This window comes from Oncorhynchus gorbuscha, linkage group LG18 (genome assembly GCF_021184085.1).
Source record: "Oncorhynchus gorbuscha isolate QuinsamMale2020 ecotype Even-year linkage group LG18, OgorEven_v1.0, whole genome shotgun sequence".
Taxonomy (NCBI): Eukaryota; Metazoa; Chordata; class Actinopteri; order Salmoniformes; family Salmonidae; genus Oncorhynchus; species Oncorhynchus gorbuscha.
In genome coordinates, this window is record NC_060190.1 from 81,170,035 (window position 1) to 81,186,241 (window position 16,207).

Sequence of the window (16,207 nt, forward strand, 5' to 3'; positions counted from 1 at the left end):
ATATCAAACATCTCCAATCCAAAGTTAAATCTAGAATTGGCTTCCTATTTGGCAACAGAGCATCCTTCACTCATTTATGTTCTTCAACCGATCGCTGCCCGTACCCACCCACCCATCCAGCATCACTACTCTGGACGGCTCTGACCTAGAATATGTGGACAACGACAAATACCTAGGTGTCTGGTTAGACTGAGGCGGCAGGGTAGCCTAGTGGTTAGAGTGTTGGACTAGTAACCGGAAGGATGCAAGTTCAAACCCCTGAGCTTACAAGGTACAAATCTGTCGTTCTGCCCCTGAACAGGCAGTTAACCCACTGTTCCCAGGCTGTCATTGAAATTAAGAATTTGTTGTTATCTGACTGACTTGCCTAGTTAAATAAAGATAAAATAAAAGACTGTAAGCTCTTTTTCCAGACTCACATTAAGCTTAATCTCATGCTGCCAAACATACCCTTGTCAAACTGACCATCCTACCGATCCTCGACATCGGTGATGTCATCTATAAAATAGCCTCCAACACTCTACTCAACAAACTGGATGCAGTCTATCACAGTGCCATCCGTTTTGTCACCAAAGCCCCATATACTACCCACCACTGCGACCTGTACGCTCTCATTGGTTGGCCCTCACTTCATACTCTTCAACAAACCCACTGACTCCAGGTCATCTATAAGTCTCTGCTAGGTAAAGCCCCGCCTTATCTCAGCTCACTGGTCACCATAGCAGCACCCACCTGTAGCACGCACTCTAGCAGGTATATCTCTCTGGTCACCCCCAAAGCCAATTCTTCCTTTGGCTGCCTCTCCTTCCAGTTCGCTGCTGCCAATGATTGGAACGACTACAAAAATCTCTGAAGTTGGAGACTGATACTTCAACCACGAAGGAATACTTATGTAATACTGCATACTTATGTAAATAAGGTATTTATTTTTTATTTTGCAAAAAAAAACGCAAAACCTGTTTTCGATATGTCATTGTTTGGTATTATGTGTTGATTGATTAAAAACATACATTTAATCCACTTTAGAATAATAAATAAATAAACCTGTAGCGTAACAGAACACTTTCTGAAAGCACTGCAGTCTATATAGGCTCTAGTGAGGAGACAACAGTCTATGAGGAGACAACAGTCTATATAGGCTCTAGTGAGGAGACAACAGGCTATATAGGCTATATAGGCTCTAGTGAGGAGACAACAGTCTATATAGGCTCTAGTGAGGAGACAACAGTCTATATAGGCTCTAGTGAGGAGACAACAGTCTATATAGGCTCTAGTGAGGAGACAACGGTCTATATAGGCTATATAGGCTCTAGTGAGGAGACAACAGTCTATATAGGCTCTAGTGAGGAGACAACAGTCTATATAGGCTCTAGTGAGGAGACAACAGTCTATATAGGCTCTAGTGAGGAGACAACAGTCTATATAGGCTATATAGGCTCTAGTGAGGAGACAACAGTCTATATAGGCTCTAGTGAGGAGACAACAGTCTATATAGGCTCTAGTGAGGAGACAACAGTCTATATAGACCCTAGTGAGGAGACAACAGTCTATATAGGGTCTAGTGAGGAGACAACAGTCTATATAGGCACTAGTGAGGAGACAACAGTCCTATATAGGCACTAGTGAGGAGACAACAGTCTATATAGACCCTAGTGAGGAGACAACAGTCTATATAGGCTCTAGTGAGGAGACAACAGTCTATATAGACCCTAGTGAGGAGACAACAGTCTATATAGGCTCTAGTGAGGAGACAACAGTCTATATAGGCTCTAGTGAGGAGACAACAGTCTATATAGGGTCTAATGAGGAGACAACAGTCTATATAGGCTCTAGTGAGGAGACAACAGTCTATATAGGCTCTAGTGAGGAGACAACAGTCTATATAGGGTCTAATGAGGAGACAACAGTCTATATAGGCTCTAGTGAGGAGACAACAGTCTATGAGGAGACAACAGTCTATATAGGGTCTAATGAGGAGACAACAGTCTATATAGGGTCTAGTGAGGAGACAACAGTCTATATAGGCTATATAGGCTCTAGTGAGGAGACAATAGTCTATATAGGCTCTAGTGAGGAGACAACAGTCTATATAGGCTATATAGGCTCTAGTGAGGAGACAATAGTCTATATAGGCTCTAGTGAGGAGACAACAGTCTATATAGGCTCTAGTGAGGAGACAACAGTCTATATAGGCTCTAGTGAGGAGACAACAGTCTATATAGGGTCTAATGAGGAGACAACAGTCTATATAGGGTCTAATGAGGAGACAACAGTCTATATAGACCCTAGTGAGGAGACAACAATCTATATAGACCCTAGTGAGGAGACAACAGTCTATATAGACCCTAATGAGGAGACAACAGTCTATATAGACCCTAGTGAGGAGACAACAGTCTATATAGACCCTAGTGAGGAGACAACAGTCTATATAGGCTATATAGGCTCTAGTGAGGAGACAACAGTCTATATAGGCTCTAGTGAGGAGACAACAGTCTATATAGGCCCAAGTGAGGAGACAACAGTCTATATAGGGTCTAATGAGGAGACAACAGTCTATATAGGCCCTAATGAGGAGACAACAGTCTATATAGACCCTAATGAGGAGACAACAGTCTATAAAGGGTCTAATGAGGAGACAACAGTCTATATAGGGTCTAATGAGGAGACAACAGTCTATATAGACCCTAGTGAGGAGACAACAGTCTATATAGGCACTAGTGAGGAGACAACAGTCTATATAGACCCTAGTGAGGAGACAACAGTCTATATAGACCCTAGTGAGGAGACAACAGTCTATATAGACCCTAGTGAAGAGACAACAGTCTATATAGACCCTAGTGAGGAGACAACAGTCTATATAGACCCTAGTGAAGAGACAACAGTCTATATAGACCCTAGTGAGGAGACAACAGTCTATATAGACCCTAGTGAGGAGACAACAGTCTATATAGACCCTAGTGAGGAGACAACAGTCTATATAGACCCTAGTGAGGAGACAACAGTCTATATAGACCCTAGTGAAGAGACAACAGTCTATATAGACCCTAGTGAGGAGACAACAGTCTATATAGACCCTAGTGAGGAGACAACAGTCTATATAGGCACTAGTGAGGAGACAACAGTCTATATAGACCCTAATGAGGAGACAACAGTCTATATAGACCCTAGTGAGGAGACAACAGTCTATATAGACCCTAATGAGGAGACAACAGTCTATATAGACCCTAATGAGGAGACAACAGTCTATATAGACCCTAATGAGGAGACAACAGTCTATATAGACCCTATATATAATCTTTGTGTTTAATATGTCTATTTTATGGCTCCTATGTGGTTTGTTTTTCTTATCTTGTCTTGATAATTGTAGCCTTAAGGTGTCTGTCAGAAAAATTGGCAGCTCTATTGTCCCTGGCTGTGTCCCAATTGGATCCCTATTCCATATGTAGTCTACTACTTTTGACCAGAGCCTTTGCCTTTAAAGTAGTGCACTATGTAGGGAAAAGGGTGCCATTCAGGACAGAGTCCCTGTGTTACCAAACTGTCATATAAAATAATAATGTATTTGTTAACCTACAGCTCCACTGCTCTTTTTCAAGAGAGGAAAAAACGGTAGTTAGTCATTAACGGGAGATATGTAGAACGGGAGATATGTAGATATGTAGATATGTAGAAAGAGAAATAAAAACTACAACATTCTGATGTACTGTATGTATGGGGGTTAGATTAGATAACAGGGTGGATGGAGCCCTGACTAAAAGTAGTATACTATATAAGGAATGGTATGTATGGGGGTTAGATTAGATAACAGGGTGGATGGAGCCCTGACTAAAAGTAGTATACTATATAAGGAATGGTATGTATGGGGGTTAGATTAGATAACAGGGTGGATGGGGCCCTGACTAAAAGTACTATACTATATAAGGAATGGTATGTATGGGGGTTAGATTAGATAACAGGGTGGATGGAGCCCTGACTAAAAGTAGTATACTATATAAGGAATGGTATGTATGGGGGTTAGATTAGATAACAGGGTAGATGGGGCCCTGATCAAACGTACTAGGAGGATTTCCTAAAAACCCCACTTCGGTACAGCTACGACCTGAAATGACTTTCGTAGCTGGTTAGGAGAGCTAACCCTAAGCCTTTTCCTAACCTTAACCTCATTCTCCTAACCTGCAACGTTAATTCCCCGAACATGCTGCATAAATTATCCTAACCTGCAACGAAGAATTCAATTCCGGTTATAGCTTTATCAAAGTGACGTGTTTTTATGGAATCTCATATGCAATAATGGATACAGGGTTCTCTGAGACATGATTACGACAGAGAGTGATTTCAGTCATGTACTGCACACATCAAAACCAAGGACAGTAGAATGTTTAGGGTTTGTTTTGTGTTTTAGGAAATAGTAGTGTAGAATGTGAAGTGTATTAACACCCCCAACTCTATTTGGGGTCCATAAATAGTTGGATATCAGACAGTTACTTTCCAAATGTAATGATAATAATAAGCAATTTCACAACTCTAAGACGGGGTTCTTTTAAAGTGGATGTATTTATTAACCAATAAATCTAATTCCAGTATAAAAAACCTGCTCTTCAAACAGAACAGATGAATGAAACATGTACAATGAGGATAAACTAATCCAACATCCCTGATTTGGGGGACTGGAAATGATGCAGACAATTACATTGATAAAAGAAACAATCTGCAACATTAAAGCTGTTCTAAAATGATGTCATAATGAATACTAAACCTCCACTTCCTTCACGCAGTAATACACCTTTTATCAAATCATTAAACATTATTATAAACATTGTTCACAGCATATTGTATTGTACACAGTCTCTAACCTTCACCCCTCTATCAATTAAATTCAATTAAATTGAAGGGGCTTTATTGGCATGGGAAACGTGTTAACATTGCAAAAGCAAGTGAGGTAGATAATATATAAAGTGAATACATAAAGTGAAATAAACAATAAAAATTAACAGTAAACATTACACATATACAGAAGGTTCAAAACAATAAAGACATTACAAATGTCATATTATATATACAGTTATATTACATTATATTATATCTATCTATCTATCTATCTATCTATCTATCTATCTATCTATCTATCTATCTATCTATCTATCTATCTATCTATCTATCTATCTATCTATCTATCTATCTATCTATCTATCTGTCTGTCTGTCTGTCTGTCTGTCTGTCTGTCTGTCTGTCTGTCTGTCTGTCTGTCTGTCTGTCTGTCTGTCTGTCTGTCTGTCTGTCTGTCTGTCTGTCTGTCTGTCTGTCTGTCTGTCTGTCTGTCTGTCTGTCTGTCTGTCTGTCTGTCTGTCTGTCTGTCTGTCTGTCTGTCTGTCTGTCTGTCTGTCTGTCTGTCTGTCTGTCTGTCTGTATAATTAACATTATAATGTAACCGTTATTTTACCAGGTAAGTTGACTGAGAACATTACACATTCCCAAAGTCAATCAAACACAAAGCATATGAATAATTGGTTCAATCTTGCTTCATTATGGAAAATCACCGGTCGGTCCTGTTTTATGAATTAGCTTCATTACTCAATGAGTATCTCCTGCTCTGAAATGGAAATTCCAGTCTTCTTTTTCTGCTCTTCGTCTTCTCAGTTTACAGTACATTGTGCTTCATCCTCCTCAGGAAATTCTGTAGTTTGAGCCTCAGGCCACAATGCCTTGATGGAGAACTACAGGACAGGAGAGAAGGGGGAAATAAACAGAAGAGAGAGAGAGAGGGAGAGAGGGAAGAGAGAGAGAGACAGAGAGAGAGAGAAAGAAAGAGGAGAGAGAGAGAGAGAGAGAGAGAGAGAGAGAGAGAGAGAGAGAGAGAGAGAGAGAGAGAGAGAGAGAGAGAGAGAGAGAGAGAGAGAGAGAAATAGAGAACAAAAGACACAGAACTAAATTTTAGGAAGATCAGAGAACAGAGGAAGGTTTCTCCAGGTTTCTAAATCTGTCTATCAATCCATCCACCTTTGCCTGGGGTACTCACCATCTGTACTGTGTGGTGGTCCGTGTCTGTCTGTTAGCTCCCTTCCACTCTTCCTCCTCTTTCTCCTCCTCCTCTTCCTGTTGTCTGTCTAGAATCTGGTCCCAGATCTCAGTGTTAACCCACAGCGACCCCGGCAGGGTGAGGCTGGGTTCGGTGCAGGTGATCCAACGGCACAGGGGGCAGCAGACTGTCAGTAGGCCGCTTTGGAGCCTGGACATCGCCTGCAAGCACAGCCCACAGAATGTGTGCTTACAGTGGAGCATCCGAGGGATCTTCTCCCTGCGAGAGTAGGGCTGGAGGCAGACACAGCACTCCATGTCCTCGCCCATCAGACCCATGGCTGGCTGGCTGGGGTGTGGATGGATGGATGGATGGATGGACGGCTGGAGTCCAGAGGAATTCTGGACGGAGTGTCAGTGTCTTGGCAGGAAGACGTGGGGTTTAATCGCTGGTCTGAGGTTAGTGTTCCCCTTTTGGTTTAATAAGGTCTTGGTTTGGATTTGATGAGGATGAGCTGATCCTAGATCTGTGCTTAGGAGCGTTGGTCAGGAACCTGCAAAAGACATTAAGATGTTAAATTAAATTAGACTCAGTGACTTCATCACTGGCACTATGTAAACATATCTAATGTGATAATGTATCTTAAAACAACAGGCTGTCAGGTTCTTCTGATAAGCCATGAAGAAAAAAATACCTTGAAAAATATCACACACATTTATAACATCCATAGTTATCAGATATAGACAAACCTTTTCACTTTTATCCTTTTATCATTATCAATGAGAGACAGTATTTTACTTACAGGTTCTGGAAGATTTTCAGCACAGCGACCAACTATCCTATTGCAAAACTTTGTGTGTGTGAGAGAAGAGTGTGTGTGCTCCTATTTTAAGCTTTTGGGGAGGAGACTAAATTCAGTTATTATCCCAGAAAGGGCGGTCTCTCACCTCCTCTACTCTCAGGTGAGGCAGGAAAGTTCCATGGAACGAGTTAAACACTTCTAGGTCACTTCTATAGCATAATAGGACACTTCAGGAGAATTTCCAGGGCCGTGTATTGACATTTTCAGGGCAGGTGTTCATTTCTACAAATGGCACGTACACTGAGTGTACAAAACATTAAGAACACATGCTCTTTCCTTGACATAGACTGAGTGTACAAATGGTGTTCCTAATGTTTGGTCCAGTTTATGATGGAACAATATTTGAAGGGGAATTTTCACTAGAGAGTGGAAAGCACTTGTACAACCCTCTCTGTGGACTTGTAGATCCTCTCTGTGTACTTGTAGATCCTCTCTGTGGACTTGTAGATCCTCTCTGTGTACTTGTAGAACCCTCTCTGTGTACTTGTAGATCCTCTCTGTGGACTTATATATCCTCTCTGTGTACTTGTAGATCCTCTCTGTGGACTTGTAGATCCTCTGTGGACTTGTAGATCCTCTCTGTGTACTTGTAGATCCTCTCTGTGGACTTATAGATCCTCTCTGTGGACTTGTAGATCCTCTGTGGACTTGTAGATCCTCTCTGTGGACTTATAGATCCTCTCTGTGGACTTGTAGATCCTCTGTGGACTTGTAGATCCTCTCTGTGGACTTGTAGATCCTCTCTCTGTACTTGTAGATCCTCTCTGTGGACTTATAGATCCTCTCTGTGGACTTGTAGATCCTCTCTGTGGACTTGTAGATCCTCTCTGTGGACTTGTAGAACCCTCTCTGTGTACTTGTAGATCCTCTCTGTGGCCTTGTAGATCCTCTCTGTGGACTTGTAGATCCTCTCTGTGGACTTGTAGATCCTCTCTGTGGACTTGTAGATCCTCTCTGTGGACTTGTAGAACCCTCTCTGTGGACTTGTAGAACCCTCTCTGTGGACTTGTAGACCCTCTCTGTGGACTTGTAGATCCTCTCTGTGGACTTGTAGAACCCTCTCTGTGGACTTGTAGAACCCTCTCTGTGGACTTGTAGATCCTCTCTGTGTACTTGTAGATCCTCTCTGTGTACTTGTAGAATCCTCTCTGTGTACTTGTAGATCCTCTCTGTGTACTTGTAGATCCTCTCTGTGTACTTGTAGATCCTCTCTGTGTACTTGTAGAATCCTCTCTGTGGACTTGTAGATCCTCTCTGTGTACTTGTAGAATCCTCTCTGTGTACTTGTAGATCCTCTCTGTGTACTTGTAGATCCTCTCTGTGTACTTGTAGATCCTGTCTGTGTACTTGCCTGATTATTGTAGTGTTAATGTACAGAATCAGTTCAATGGAAGCCAGACCTCTTCTAGATAAGAGACACAGTTCAATGGAAGAAGTTTGTTGGACTTCTCCTATGACCCTTTAATGACTCCCTTATCTTACAGTATATTGTTTACCTGTATATTGTGAATGAGGTGTTTTATAGTGTATATGGATCCCAGGACTCCATGGAAATGTCAGGTGTTAATGAGTGAGTGGGCTGTCCAGTTGTTTTACCATAAACATCTGCTGAATTGATGGATGAATGAAACACCAACCAGGAGAGTTTCAGGCTGCTGTGTTGTTTTAGTTTTAAAGTCACCTGCTTCTAATAAAATCAAGTCACAAATTCAGTGGAAACCTTGTTAACAACCCCCCTAACCAGTCAATTAGAAAACAGTCTCCCTGTTGAAACCTTGTAAACAACCCCCCTAACCAGTCAATTAGAAAACAGTCTCCCTGTTGAAACCTTGTACAAAACCCCCTAACCAGTCAATTAGAAAACAGTCTCCCTGTTGAAACCTTGTAAACAACCCCCTAACCAGTCAATTAGAAAACAGTCTCCCTGTTGAAACCTTGTAAACAACCCCTAACCAGTCAATTAGAAAACAGTCTCCCTGTTGAAACCTTGTAAACAACCCCCCTAACCAGTCAATTAGAAAACAGTCTCCCTGTTGAAACCTTGTAGACAACCCCCCTAACCAGTCAATTAGAAAACAGTCTCCCTGTTGAAACCTTGTACAAAACCCCCTAACCAGTCAATTAGAAAACAGTCTCCCTGTTTAAACCTTGTAAACTACCCCCTAACCAGTCAATTAGAAAACAGTCTCCCTGTTGAAACCTTGTAGACAACCCCTAACCAGTCAATTAGAAAACAGTCTCCCTGTTGAAACCTTGTAGACAACCCCCTAACCAAGCAATTAGAAAACAGTCTCCCTGTTGAAACCTTGTAGACAACCCCTAACCAGTCAATTAGAAAACAGTCTCCCTGTTGAAACCTTGTAAACAACCCCTAACCAGTCAATTAGAAAACAGTCTCCCTGTTGAAACCTTGTAAACAACCCCCTAACCAGTCAATTAGAAAACAGTCTCCCTGTTGAAACCTTGTACAAAACCCCTAACCAGTCAATTAGAAAACAGTCTCCCTGTTGAAACCTTGTAAACAACCCCCCTAACCAGTCAATTAGAAAACAGTCTCCCTGTTGAAACCTTGTAAACAACCCCCCTAACCAGTCAATTAGAAAACAGTCTCCCTGTTGAAACCTTGTAAACAACCCCCCTAACCAGTCAAATAGAAAACAGTCTCCCTGTTGAAACCTTGTAAACAACCCCCCTAACCAGTCAATTAGAAAACAGTCTCCCTGTTGAAACCTTGTAAACAACCCCCCTAACCAGTCAATTAGAAAACAGTCTCCCTGTTGAAACCTTGTAAACAGACAGACAGGCAGATAGACAGACAAACAGAGAGACAGGCAGATAGACAGAGACAGAGAGACAGGCAGATAGACAGACAAACAGAGAGACAGGTAGGCAGACAGATTCAGAGACAGAGAGACAGGCAGATAGACAGAGACAGAGAGACAGGCAGATAGACAGAGACAGAGAGACAGGCAGATAGACAGAGACAGAGAGACAGGCAGATAGACAGAGAGAGAGACAGGCAGATAGACAGAGACAGAGAGACAGGCAGATAGATAGAGACAGAGAGACAGGCAGATAGACAGACAAACAGAGAGACAGGTAGGCAGACAGACAGCATGTCCTAAGGGTTAGTGTCTCAGTGTTTTGGGTCTACCATCTGTATGCAACATTTCCTGTAATTGAATGAGTCATCATACAAACTGTCACATATGAGCGTAATTTATTTGTTAATCTACAGCTCCCTCCTCTTTTCCAACTAAGAGAGGAAAAAAACAGTAGTTAGTCATTAACGGGAGATATGTAGAAAGAGAAATAAAAACTACAACATTCTGATGTACTGTATGTATGGGGGTTAGATTAGATAACAGGGTGGATGGAGCCCTGACTAAAAGTAGTATACTATATAAGGAATAGTATGTATGGGGGTTAGATTAGATAACAGGGTGGATGGAGCCCTGACTAAAAGTAGTATACTATATAAGGAATGGTATGTATGGGGGTTAGATTAGATAACAGGGTGGATGGAGCCCTGATCAAACGTACTAGGAGGACTTCCTAAAAAACCCACTTCGGTACAGCTACGACCTGAAATGACTTTCGTAGCTGGTTAGGAGAGCTAACCCTAAGCCTTTTCCTAACCTTAACCTCATTCTCCTAACCTGCAACGTTAATTCCCCGAACATGCTGCATAAATTATCCTAACCTGCAACGAAGAAGTAAATTCCGGTTATAGCTTTATCAAAGTGACGTGTTTTTATGGAATCTCATATGCAATAATGGATACAGGGTTCTCTGAGACATGATTACGACAGAGAGTGATTTCAGTCATGTACTGCACACATCAAAACCAAGGACAGTAGAATGTTTAGGGTTTGTTTTGTGTTTTAGGAAATAGTAGTGTAGAATGTGAAGTGTATTAACACCCCCAACTCTATTTGGGGTCCATAAATAGTTGGATATCAGACAGTTACTTTCCAAATGTAATGATAATAATAAGCAATTTCACAACTCTAAGACGGGGTTCTTTTAAAGTGGATGTATTTATTAACCAATAAATCTAATTCCAGTATAAAAAACCTGCTCTTCAAACAGAACAGATGAATGAAACATGTACAATGAGGATAAACTAATCCAACATCCCTGATTTGGGGGACTGGAAATGATGCAGACAATTACATTAATAAAAGAAACAATCTGCAACATTAAAGCTGTTCTAAAATGATGTCATAATGAATACTAAACCTCCACTTCCTTCACGCAGTAATACACCTTTTATCAAATCATTAAACATTATTATAAACATTGTTCACAGCATATTGTATTGTACACAGTCTCTAACCTTCACCCCTCTATCAATTAAATTCAATTATATTGAAGGGGCTTTATTGGCATGGGAAACGTGTTAACATTGCCAAAGCAAGTGAGGTAGATAATATATAAAGTGAATACATAAAGTGAAATAAACAATAAAAATTAACAGTAAACATTACACATATACAGAAGGTTCAAAACAATAAAGACATTACAAATGTCATATTATATATACAGTTATATTACATTATATTATATCTATCTATCTATCTATCTATCTATCTATCTATCTATCTATCTATCTATCTATCTATCTGTCTGTCTGTCTGTCTGTCTGTCTGTCTGTCTGTCTGTCTGTCTGTCTGTCTGTCTGTCTGTCTGTCTGTCTGTCTGTCTGTCTGTCTGTCTGTCTGTCTGTCTGTCTGTCTGTCTGTCTGTATAATTAACATTATAATGTAACCGTTATTTTACCAGGTAAGTTGACTGTTACACATTCAAATCAAATCAAATAAAATCAAATCAAATCAAATTTTATTTGTCACATACACATGGTTAGCAGATGTTAATGCGAGTGTAGCGAAATGCTTGTGCTTCTAGTTGTCTGTGCAGTGATAACCAACAAGTAATCTAACTAATTCCAAAACTACTGTCTTATACACAGTGTAAGGGGATAATGTAATACAGTAGATATATGAATGAGTGATGGTAAACAGATAGTTAAAGTGGCCATACAAGTTGACTGAGAACATTAGACATTCCCAAAGTAATCAAACACAAAGCATATGAATAATTGGTTCAATCTTGCTTCATATGAGATGAGAAAAAGTCAAAGTGGCATAGTTAAAGTGGCTAGTGATACGTGTTACGGATGCCGATGATTTTATATACATATGATATGAGATGAATAATGTAGGGTAAGTAACATTATATAAGGTAGCATTGTTTAAAGTGGCTAGTGATATATATTCCCAAAGTCAATCAAACACAAAGCATATGAATAATTGGTTCAATCTGCTTCATTATGGAAAATCACCGGGAATGAATTAGCTTCATTACTCAATGAGTATCTCCTACTCTGAAATGGGAAATTCCAGTCTGCTCTTCGTCTTCTCAGTTTACAGTACATTGTGCTTCATCCTCCTCAGGAAATTCTGTAGTTTGAGCCTCATGCCACAATGCCTTGATGGAGAACTACAGGACAGGAGAGAAGGGGGAAATAAACAGAAGAGAGAGAGAGAGAGAGAGAGAGAGAGAGAGAGAGAGAGAGAGAGAGAGAGAGAGAGAGAGAGAGAGAGAGAGAGAGAGAGAGAGAGAGAGAGAGAGAAATAGAGAACAAAAGACACAGAACTAAATTTTAGGAAGATCAGAGAACAGAGGAAGGTTTCTCCAGGTTTCTAAATCTGTCTATCAATCCATCCACCTTTGCCTGGGGTACTCACCATCTGTACTGTGTGGTGGTCCGTGTCTGTCTGTTAGCTCCCTTCCACTCTTCCTCCTCTTTCTCCTCCTCCTCTTCCTGTTGTCTGTCTAGAATCTGGTCCCAGATCTCAGTGTTAACCCACAGCGACCCCGGCAGGGTGAGGCTGGGTTCGGTGCAGGTGATCCAACGGCACAGGGGCAGCAGACTGTCAGTAGGCCGCTTTGGAGCCTGGACATCGCCTGCAAGCACAGCCCACAGAATGTGTGCTTACAGTGGAGCATCCGAGGGATCTTCTCCCTGCGAGAGTAGGGCTGGAGGCAGACACAGCACTCCATGTCCTCGCCCATCAGACCCATGGCTGGCTGGCTGGGGTGTGGATGGATGGATGGATGGACGGCTGGAGTCCAGAGGAATTCTGGACGGAGTGTCAGTGTCTTGGCAGGAAGACGTGGGGTTTAATCGCTGGTCTGAGGTTAGTGTTCCCCTTTTGGTTTAATAAGGTCTTGGTTTGGATGTGATGAGGATGAGCTGATCCTAGATCTGTGCTTAGGAGCGTAGGTCAGGAACCTGCAAAAGACATTAAGATGTTAAATTAAATTAGACTCAGTGACTTCATCACTGGCACTATGTAAACATATCTAATGTGATAATGTATCTTAAATCAACAGACTGTCAGGTTCTTCTGATAAGCCATGAAGAAAAAAATACCTTGAAAAATATCACACACATTTATAACATCCATAGTTATCAGATATAGACAAACCTTTTCACTTTTATCATTATCAATGAGAGACAATATTTTACTTACAGGTTCTGGAAGATTTTCAGCACAGCGACCAACTATCCTATTGCAAAACTTTGTGTGTGTGAGAGAAGAGTGTGTGTGCTCCTATTTTAAGCTTTTGGGGAGGAGACTAAATTCAGTTATTATCCCAGAAAGGGCGGTCTCTCACCTCCTCTACTCTCAGGTGAGGCAGGAAAGTTCCATGGAACGAGTTAAACACTTCTAGGTCACTTCTATAGCATAATAGGACACTTCAGGAGAATTTCCAGGGCCGTGTATTGACATTTTCAGGGCAGGTGTTCATTTCTACAAATGGCACGTACACTGAGTGTACAAAACATTAAGAACACATGCTCTTTCCTTGACATAGACTGAGTGTACAAATGGTGTTCCTAATATTTGGTCCAGTTTATGATGGAACAATATTTGAAGGGGAATTTTCACTAGAGAGTGGAAAGCACTTGTACAACCCTCTCTGTGGACTTGTAGATCCTTTCTGTGGACTTGTAGATCCTCTCTGTGTACTTGTAGATCCTCTCTGTGGACTTGTAGATCCTCTCTGTGTACTTGTAGAACACTCTCTGTGTACTTGTAGATCCTCTCTGTGGACTTATATATCCTCTCTGTGTACTTGTAGATCCTCTCTGTGGACTTGTAGATCCTCTGTGGACTTGTAGATCCTCTCTGTGTACTTGTAGATCCTCTCTGTGGACTTATAGATCCTCTCTGTGGACTTGTAGATCCTCTGTGGACTTGTAGATCCTCTCTGTGGACTTATAGATCCTCTCTGTGGACTTGTAGATCCTCTGTGGACTTGTAGATCCTCTCTGTGGACTTGTAGATCCTCTCTCTGTACTTGTAGATCCTCTCTGTGGACTTATAGATCCTCTCTGTGGACTTGTAGATCCTCTCTGTGGACTTGTAGATCCTCTCTGTGGACTTGTAGAACCCTCTCTGTGTACTTGTAGATCCTCTCTGTGGACTTGTAGATCCTCTCTGTGGACTTGTAGAACCCTCTCTGTGGACTTGTAGAACCCTCTCTGTGGACTTGTAGACCCTCTCTGTGGACTTGTAGATCCTCTCTGTGGACTTGTAGAACCCTCTCTGTGGACTTGTAGAACCCTCTCTGTGGACTTGTAGATCCTCTCTGTGTACTTGTAGATCCTCTCTGTGTACTTGTAGAATCCTCTCTGTGTACTTGTAGATCCTCTCTGTGTACTTGTAGATCCTCTCTGTGTACTTGTAGAATCCTCTCTGTGTACTTGTAGATCCTCTCTGTGTACTTGCCTGATTATTGTAGTGTTAATGTACATAATCAGTTCAATGGAAGCCAGACCTCGTCTAGATAAGAGACACAGTTTAATGGAAGAAGTTTGTTGGACTTCTCCTATGACCCTTTAATGACTCACTTATCTTACAGTATATTGTTTACCTGTATATTGTGAATGAGGTGTTTTATAGTGTATATGGATCCCAGGACTCCATGGAAATGTCAGGTGTTAATGAGTGAGTGGGCTGTCCAGTTGTTTTACCATAAACATCTGCTGAAATGATGGATGAATGAAACACCAACCAGGAGAGTTTCAGGCTGCTGTGTTGTTTTAGTTTTAAAGTCACCTGTTTCTAATAAAATCAAGTCACAAATTCAGTGGAAACCTTGTTAACAACCCCCCTAACCAGTCAATTAGAAAACAGTCTCCCTGTTGAAACCTTGTAAACAACCCCCCTAACCAGTCAATTAGAAAACAGTCTCCCTGTTGAAACCTTGTAAACAACCCCCCTAACCAGTCAATTAGAAAACAGTCTCCCTGTTTAAACCTTGTAAACAACCCCCCTAACCAGTCAATTAGAAAACAGTCTCCCTGTTTAAACCTTGTAAACAACCCCCCTAACCAGTCAATTAGAAAACAGTCTCCCTGTTTAAACCTTGTAAAACCCCCTAACCAGTCAATTAGAAAACAGTCTCCCTGTTGAAACCTTGTTAACAACCCCCCTAACCAGTCAATTAGAAAACAGTCTCCCTGTTGAAACCTTGTAAACAACCCCCCTAACCAGTCAATTAGAAAACAGTCTCCCTGTTTAAACCTTGTAAACAACCCCCCTAACCAGTCAATTAGAAAACAGTCTCCCTGTTGAAACCGGATTGTTTTTGAATTGACAATTTATGACGGCTCTACTTATTGTTCAACTGGAAATTCCAGGTGAAACACGGTTGTCTATTCACCAAAATAATGAAGCAGGAAATGTGGGTGTATCTCACAAATGAATTCCTATCATTAAAGGGCCAGAACAAGAGACTGATGGATCTTTGTCAAAGTCTTCTGCTAGTTTCTAATGGTTATTTTTCTGCTTTCTGAAGTCATGAGTAAGCTGCACACTAAAACAACATGAGCTAAATGACAGTAAATGATGAGTAATTCTGTTAGCCAGGGACGGTAACCAGCTCTACCGTCAGCCCTGTTTGTCCCAAATGGCACCCTATTCCCTACATAGTGCACTACTTTAAAGGCAAAGGCTCTGGTCAAAAGCAGTGGAATACCTATGGAATAGGAATCCAATTGGGACACAGACAGGGACAATAGAGCTGCCTATTTCTCTGACAGACACCTTAATGCTACAATTATCAAGAAAAGTTAAGAAAAACAAACCACATAGGAGCCATAAAATAGACATATTAAACACAAAGATTATATATAGGGTCTATATAGACTGTTGTCTCCTCACTAGGGTCTATATAGACTGTTGTCTCTTCACTAGGGTCTAGATAGACTGTTGTCTACTCACTAGGGTCTATATAGACTGTTGTCTCCTCAT

General features: G+C 41.1%; 1 protein-coding gene across 1 annotated transcript; it reads right to left on the reverse strand.

The window, feature by feature from the left end:
* Positions 1-5,364: 5,364 nt before the first annotated feature.
* On the reverse strand, positions 5,365-6,877 carry LOC124004071 (E3 ubiquitin-protein ligase RNF186-like). Its single transcript, XM_046312848.1, has 3 exons — positions 6,819-6,877; positions 6,017-6,569; positions 5,365-5,714 (listed from the first exon to the last, which is right to left on the reverse strand). Exons 2-3 carry the CDS (start codon positions 6,352-6,354, stop codon positions 5,639-5,641), a joined length of 414 nt encoding a protein of 137 aa, XP_046168804.1. The 5' UTR covers positions 6,355-6,569; positions 6,819-6,877; the 3' UTR covers positions 5,365-5,638.
* Positions 6,878-16,207: the final 9,330 nt, after the last annotated feature.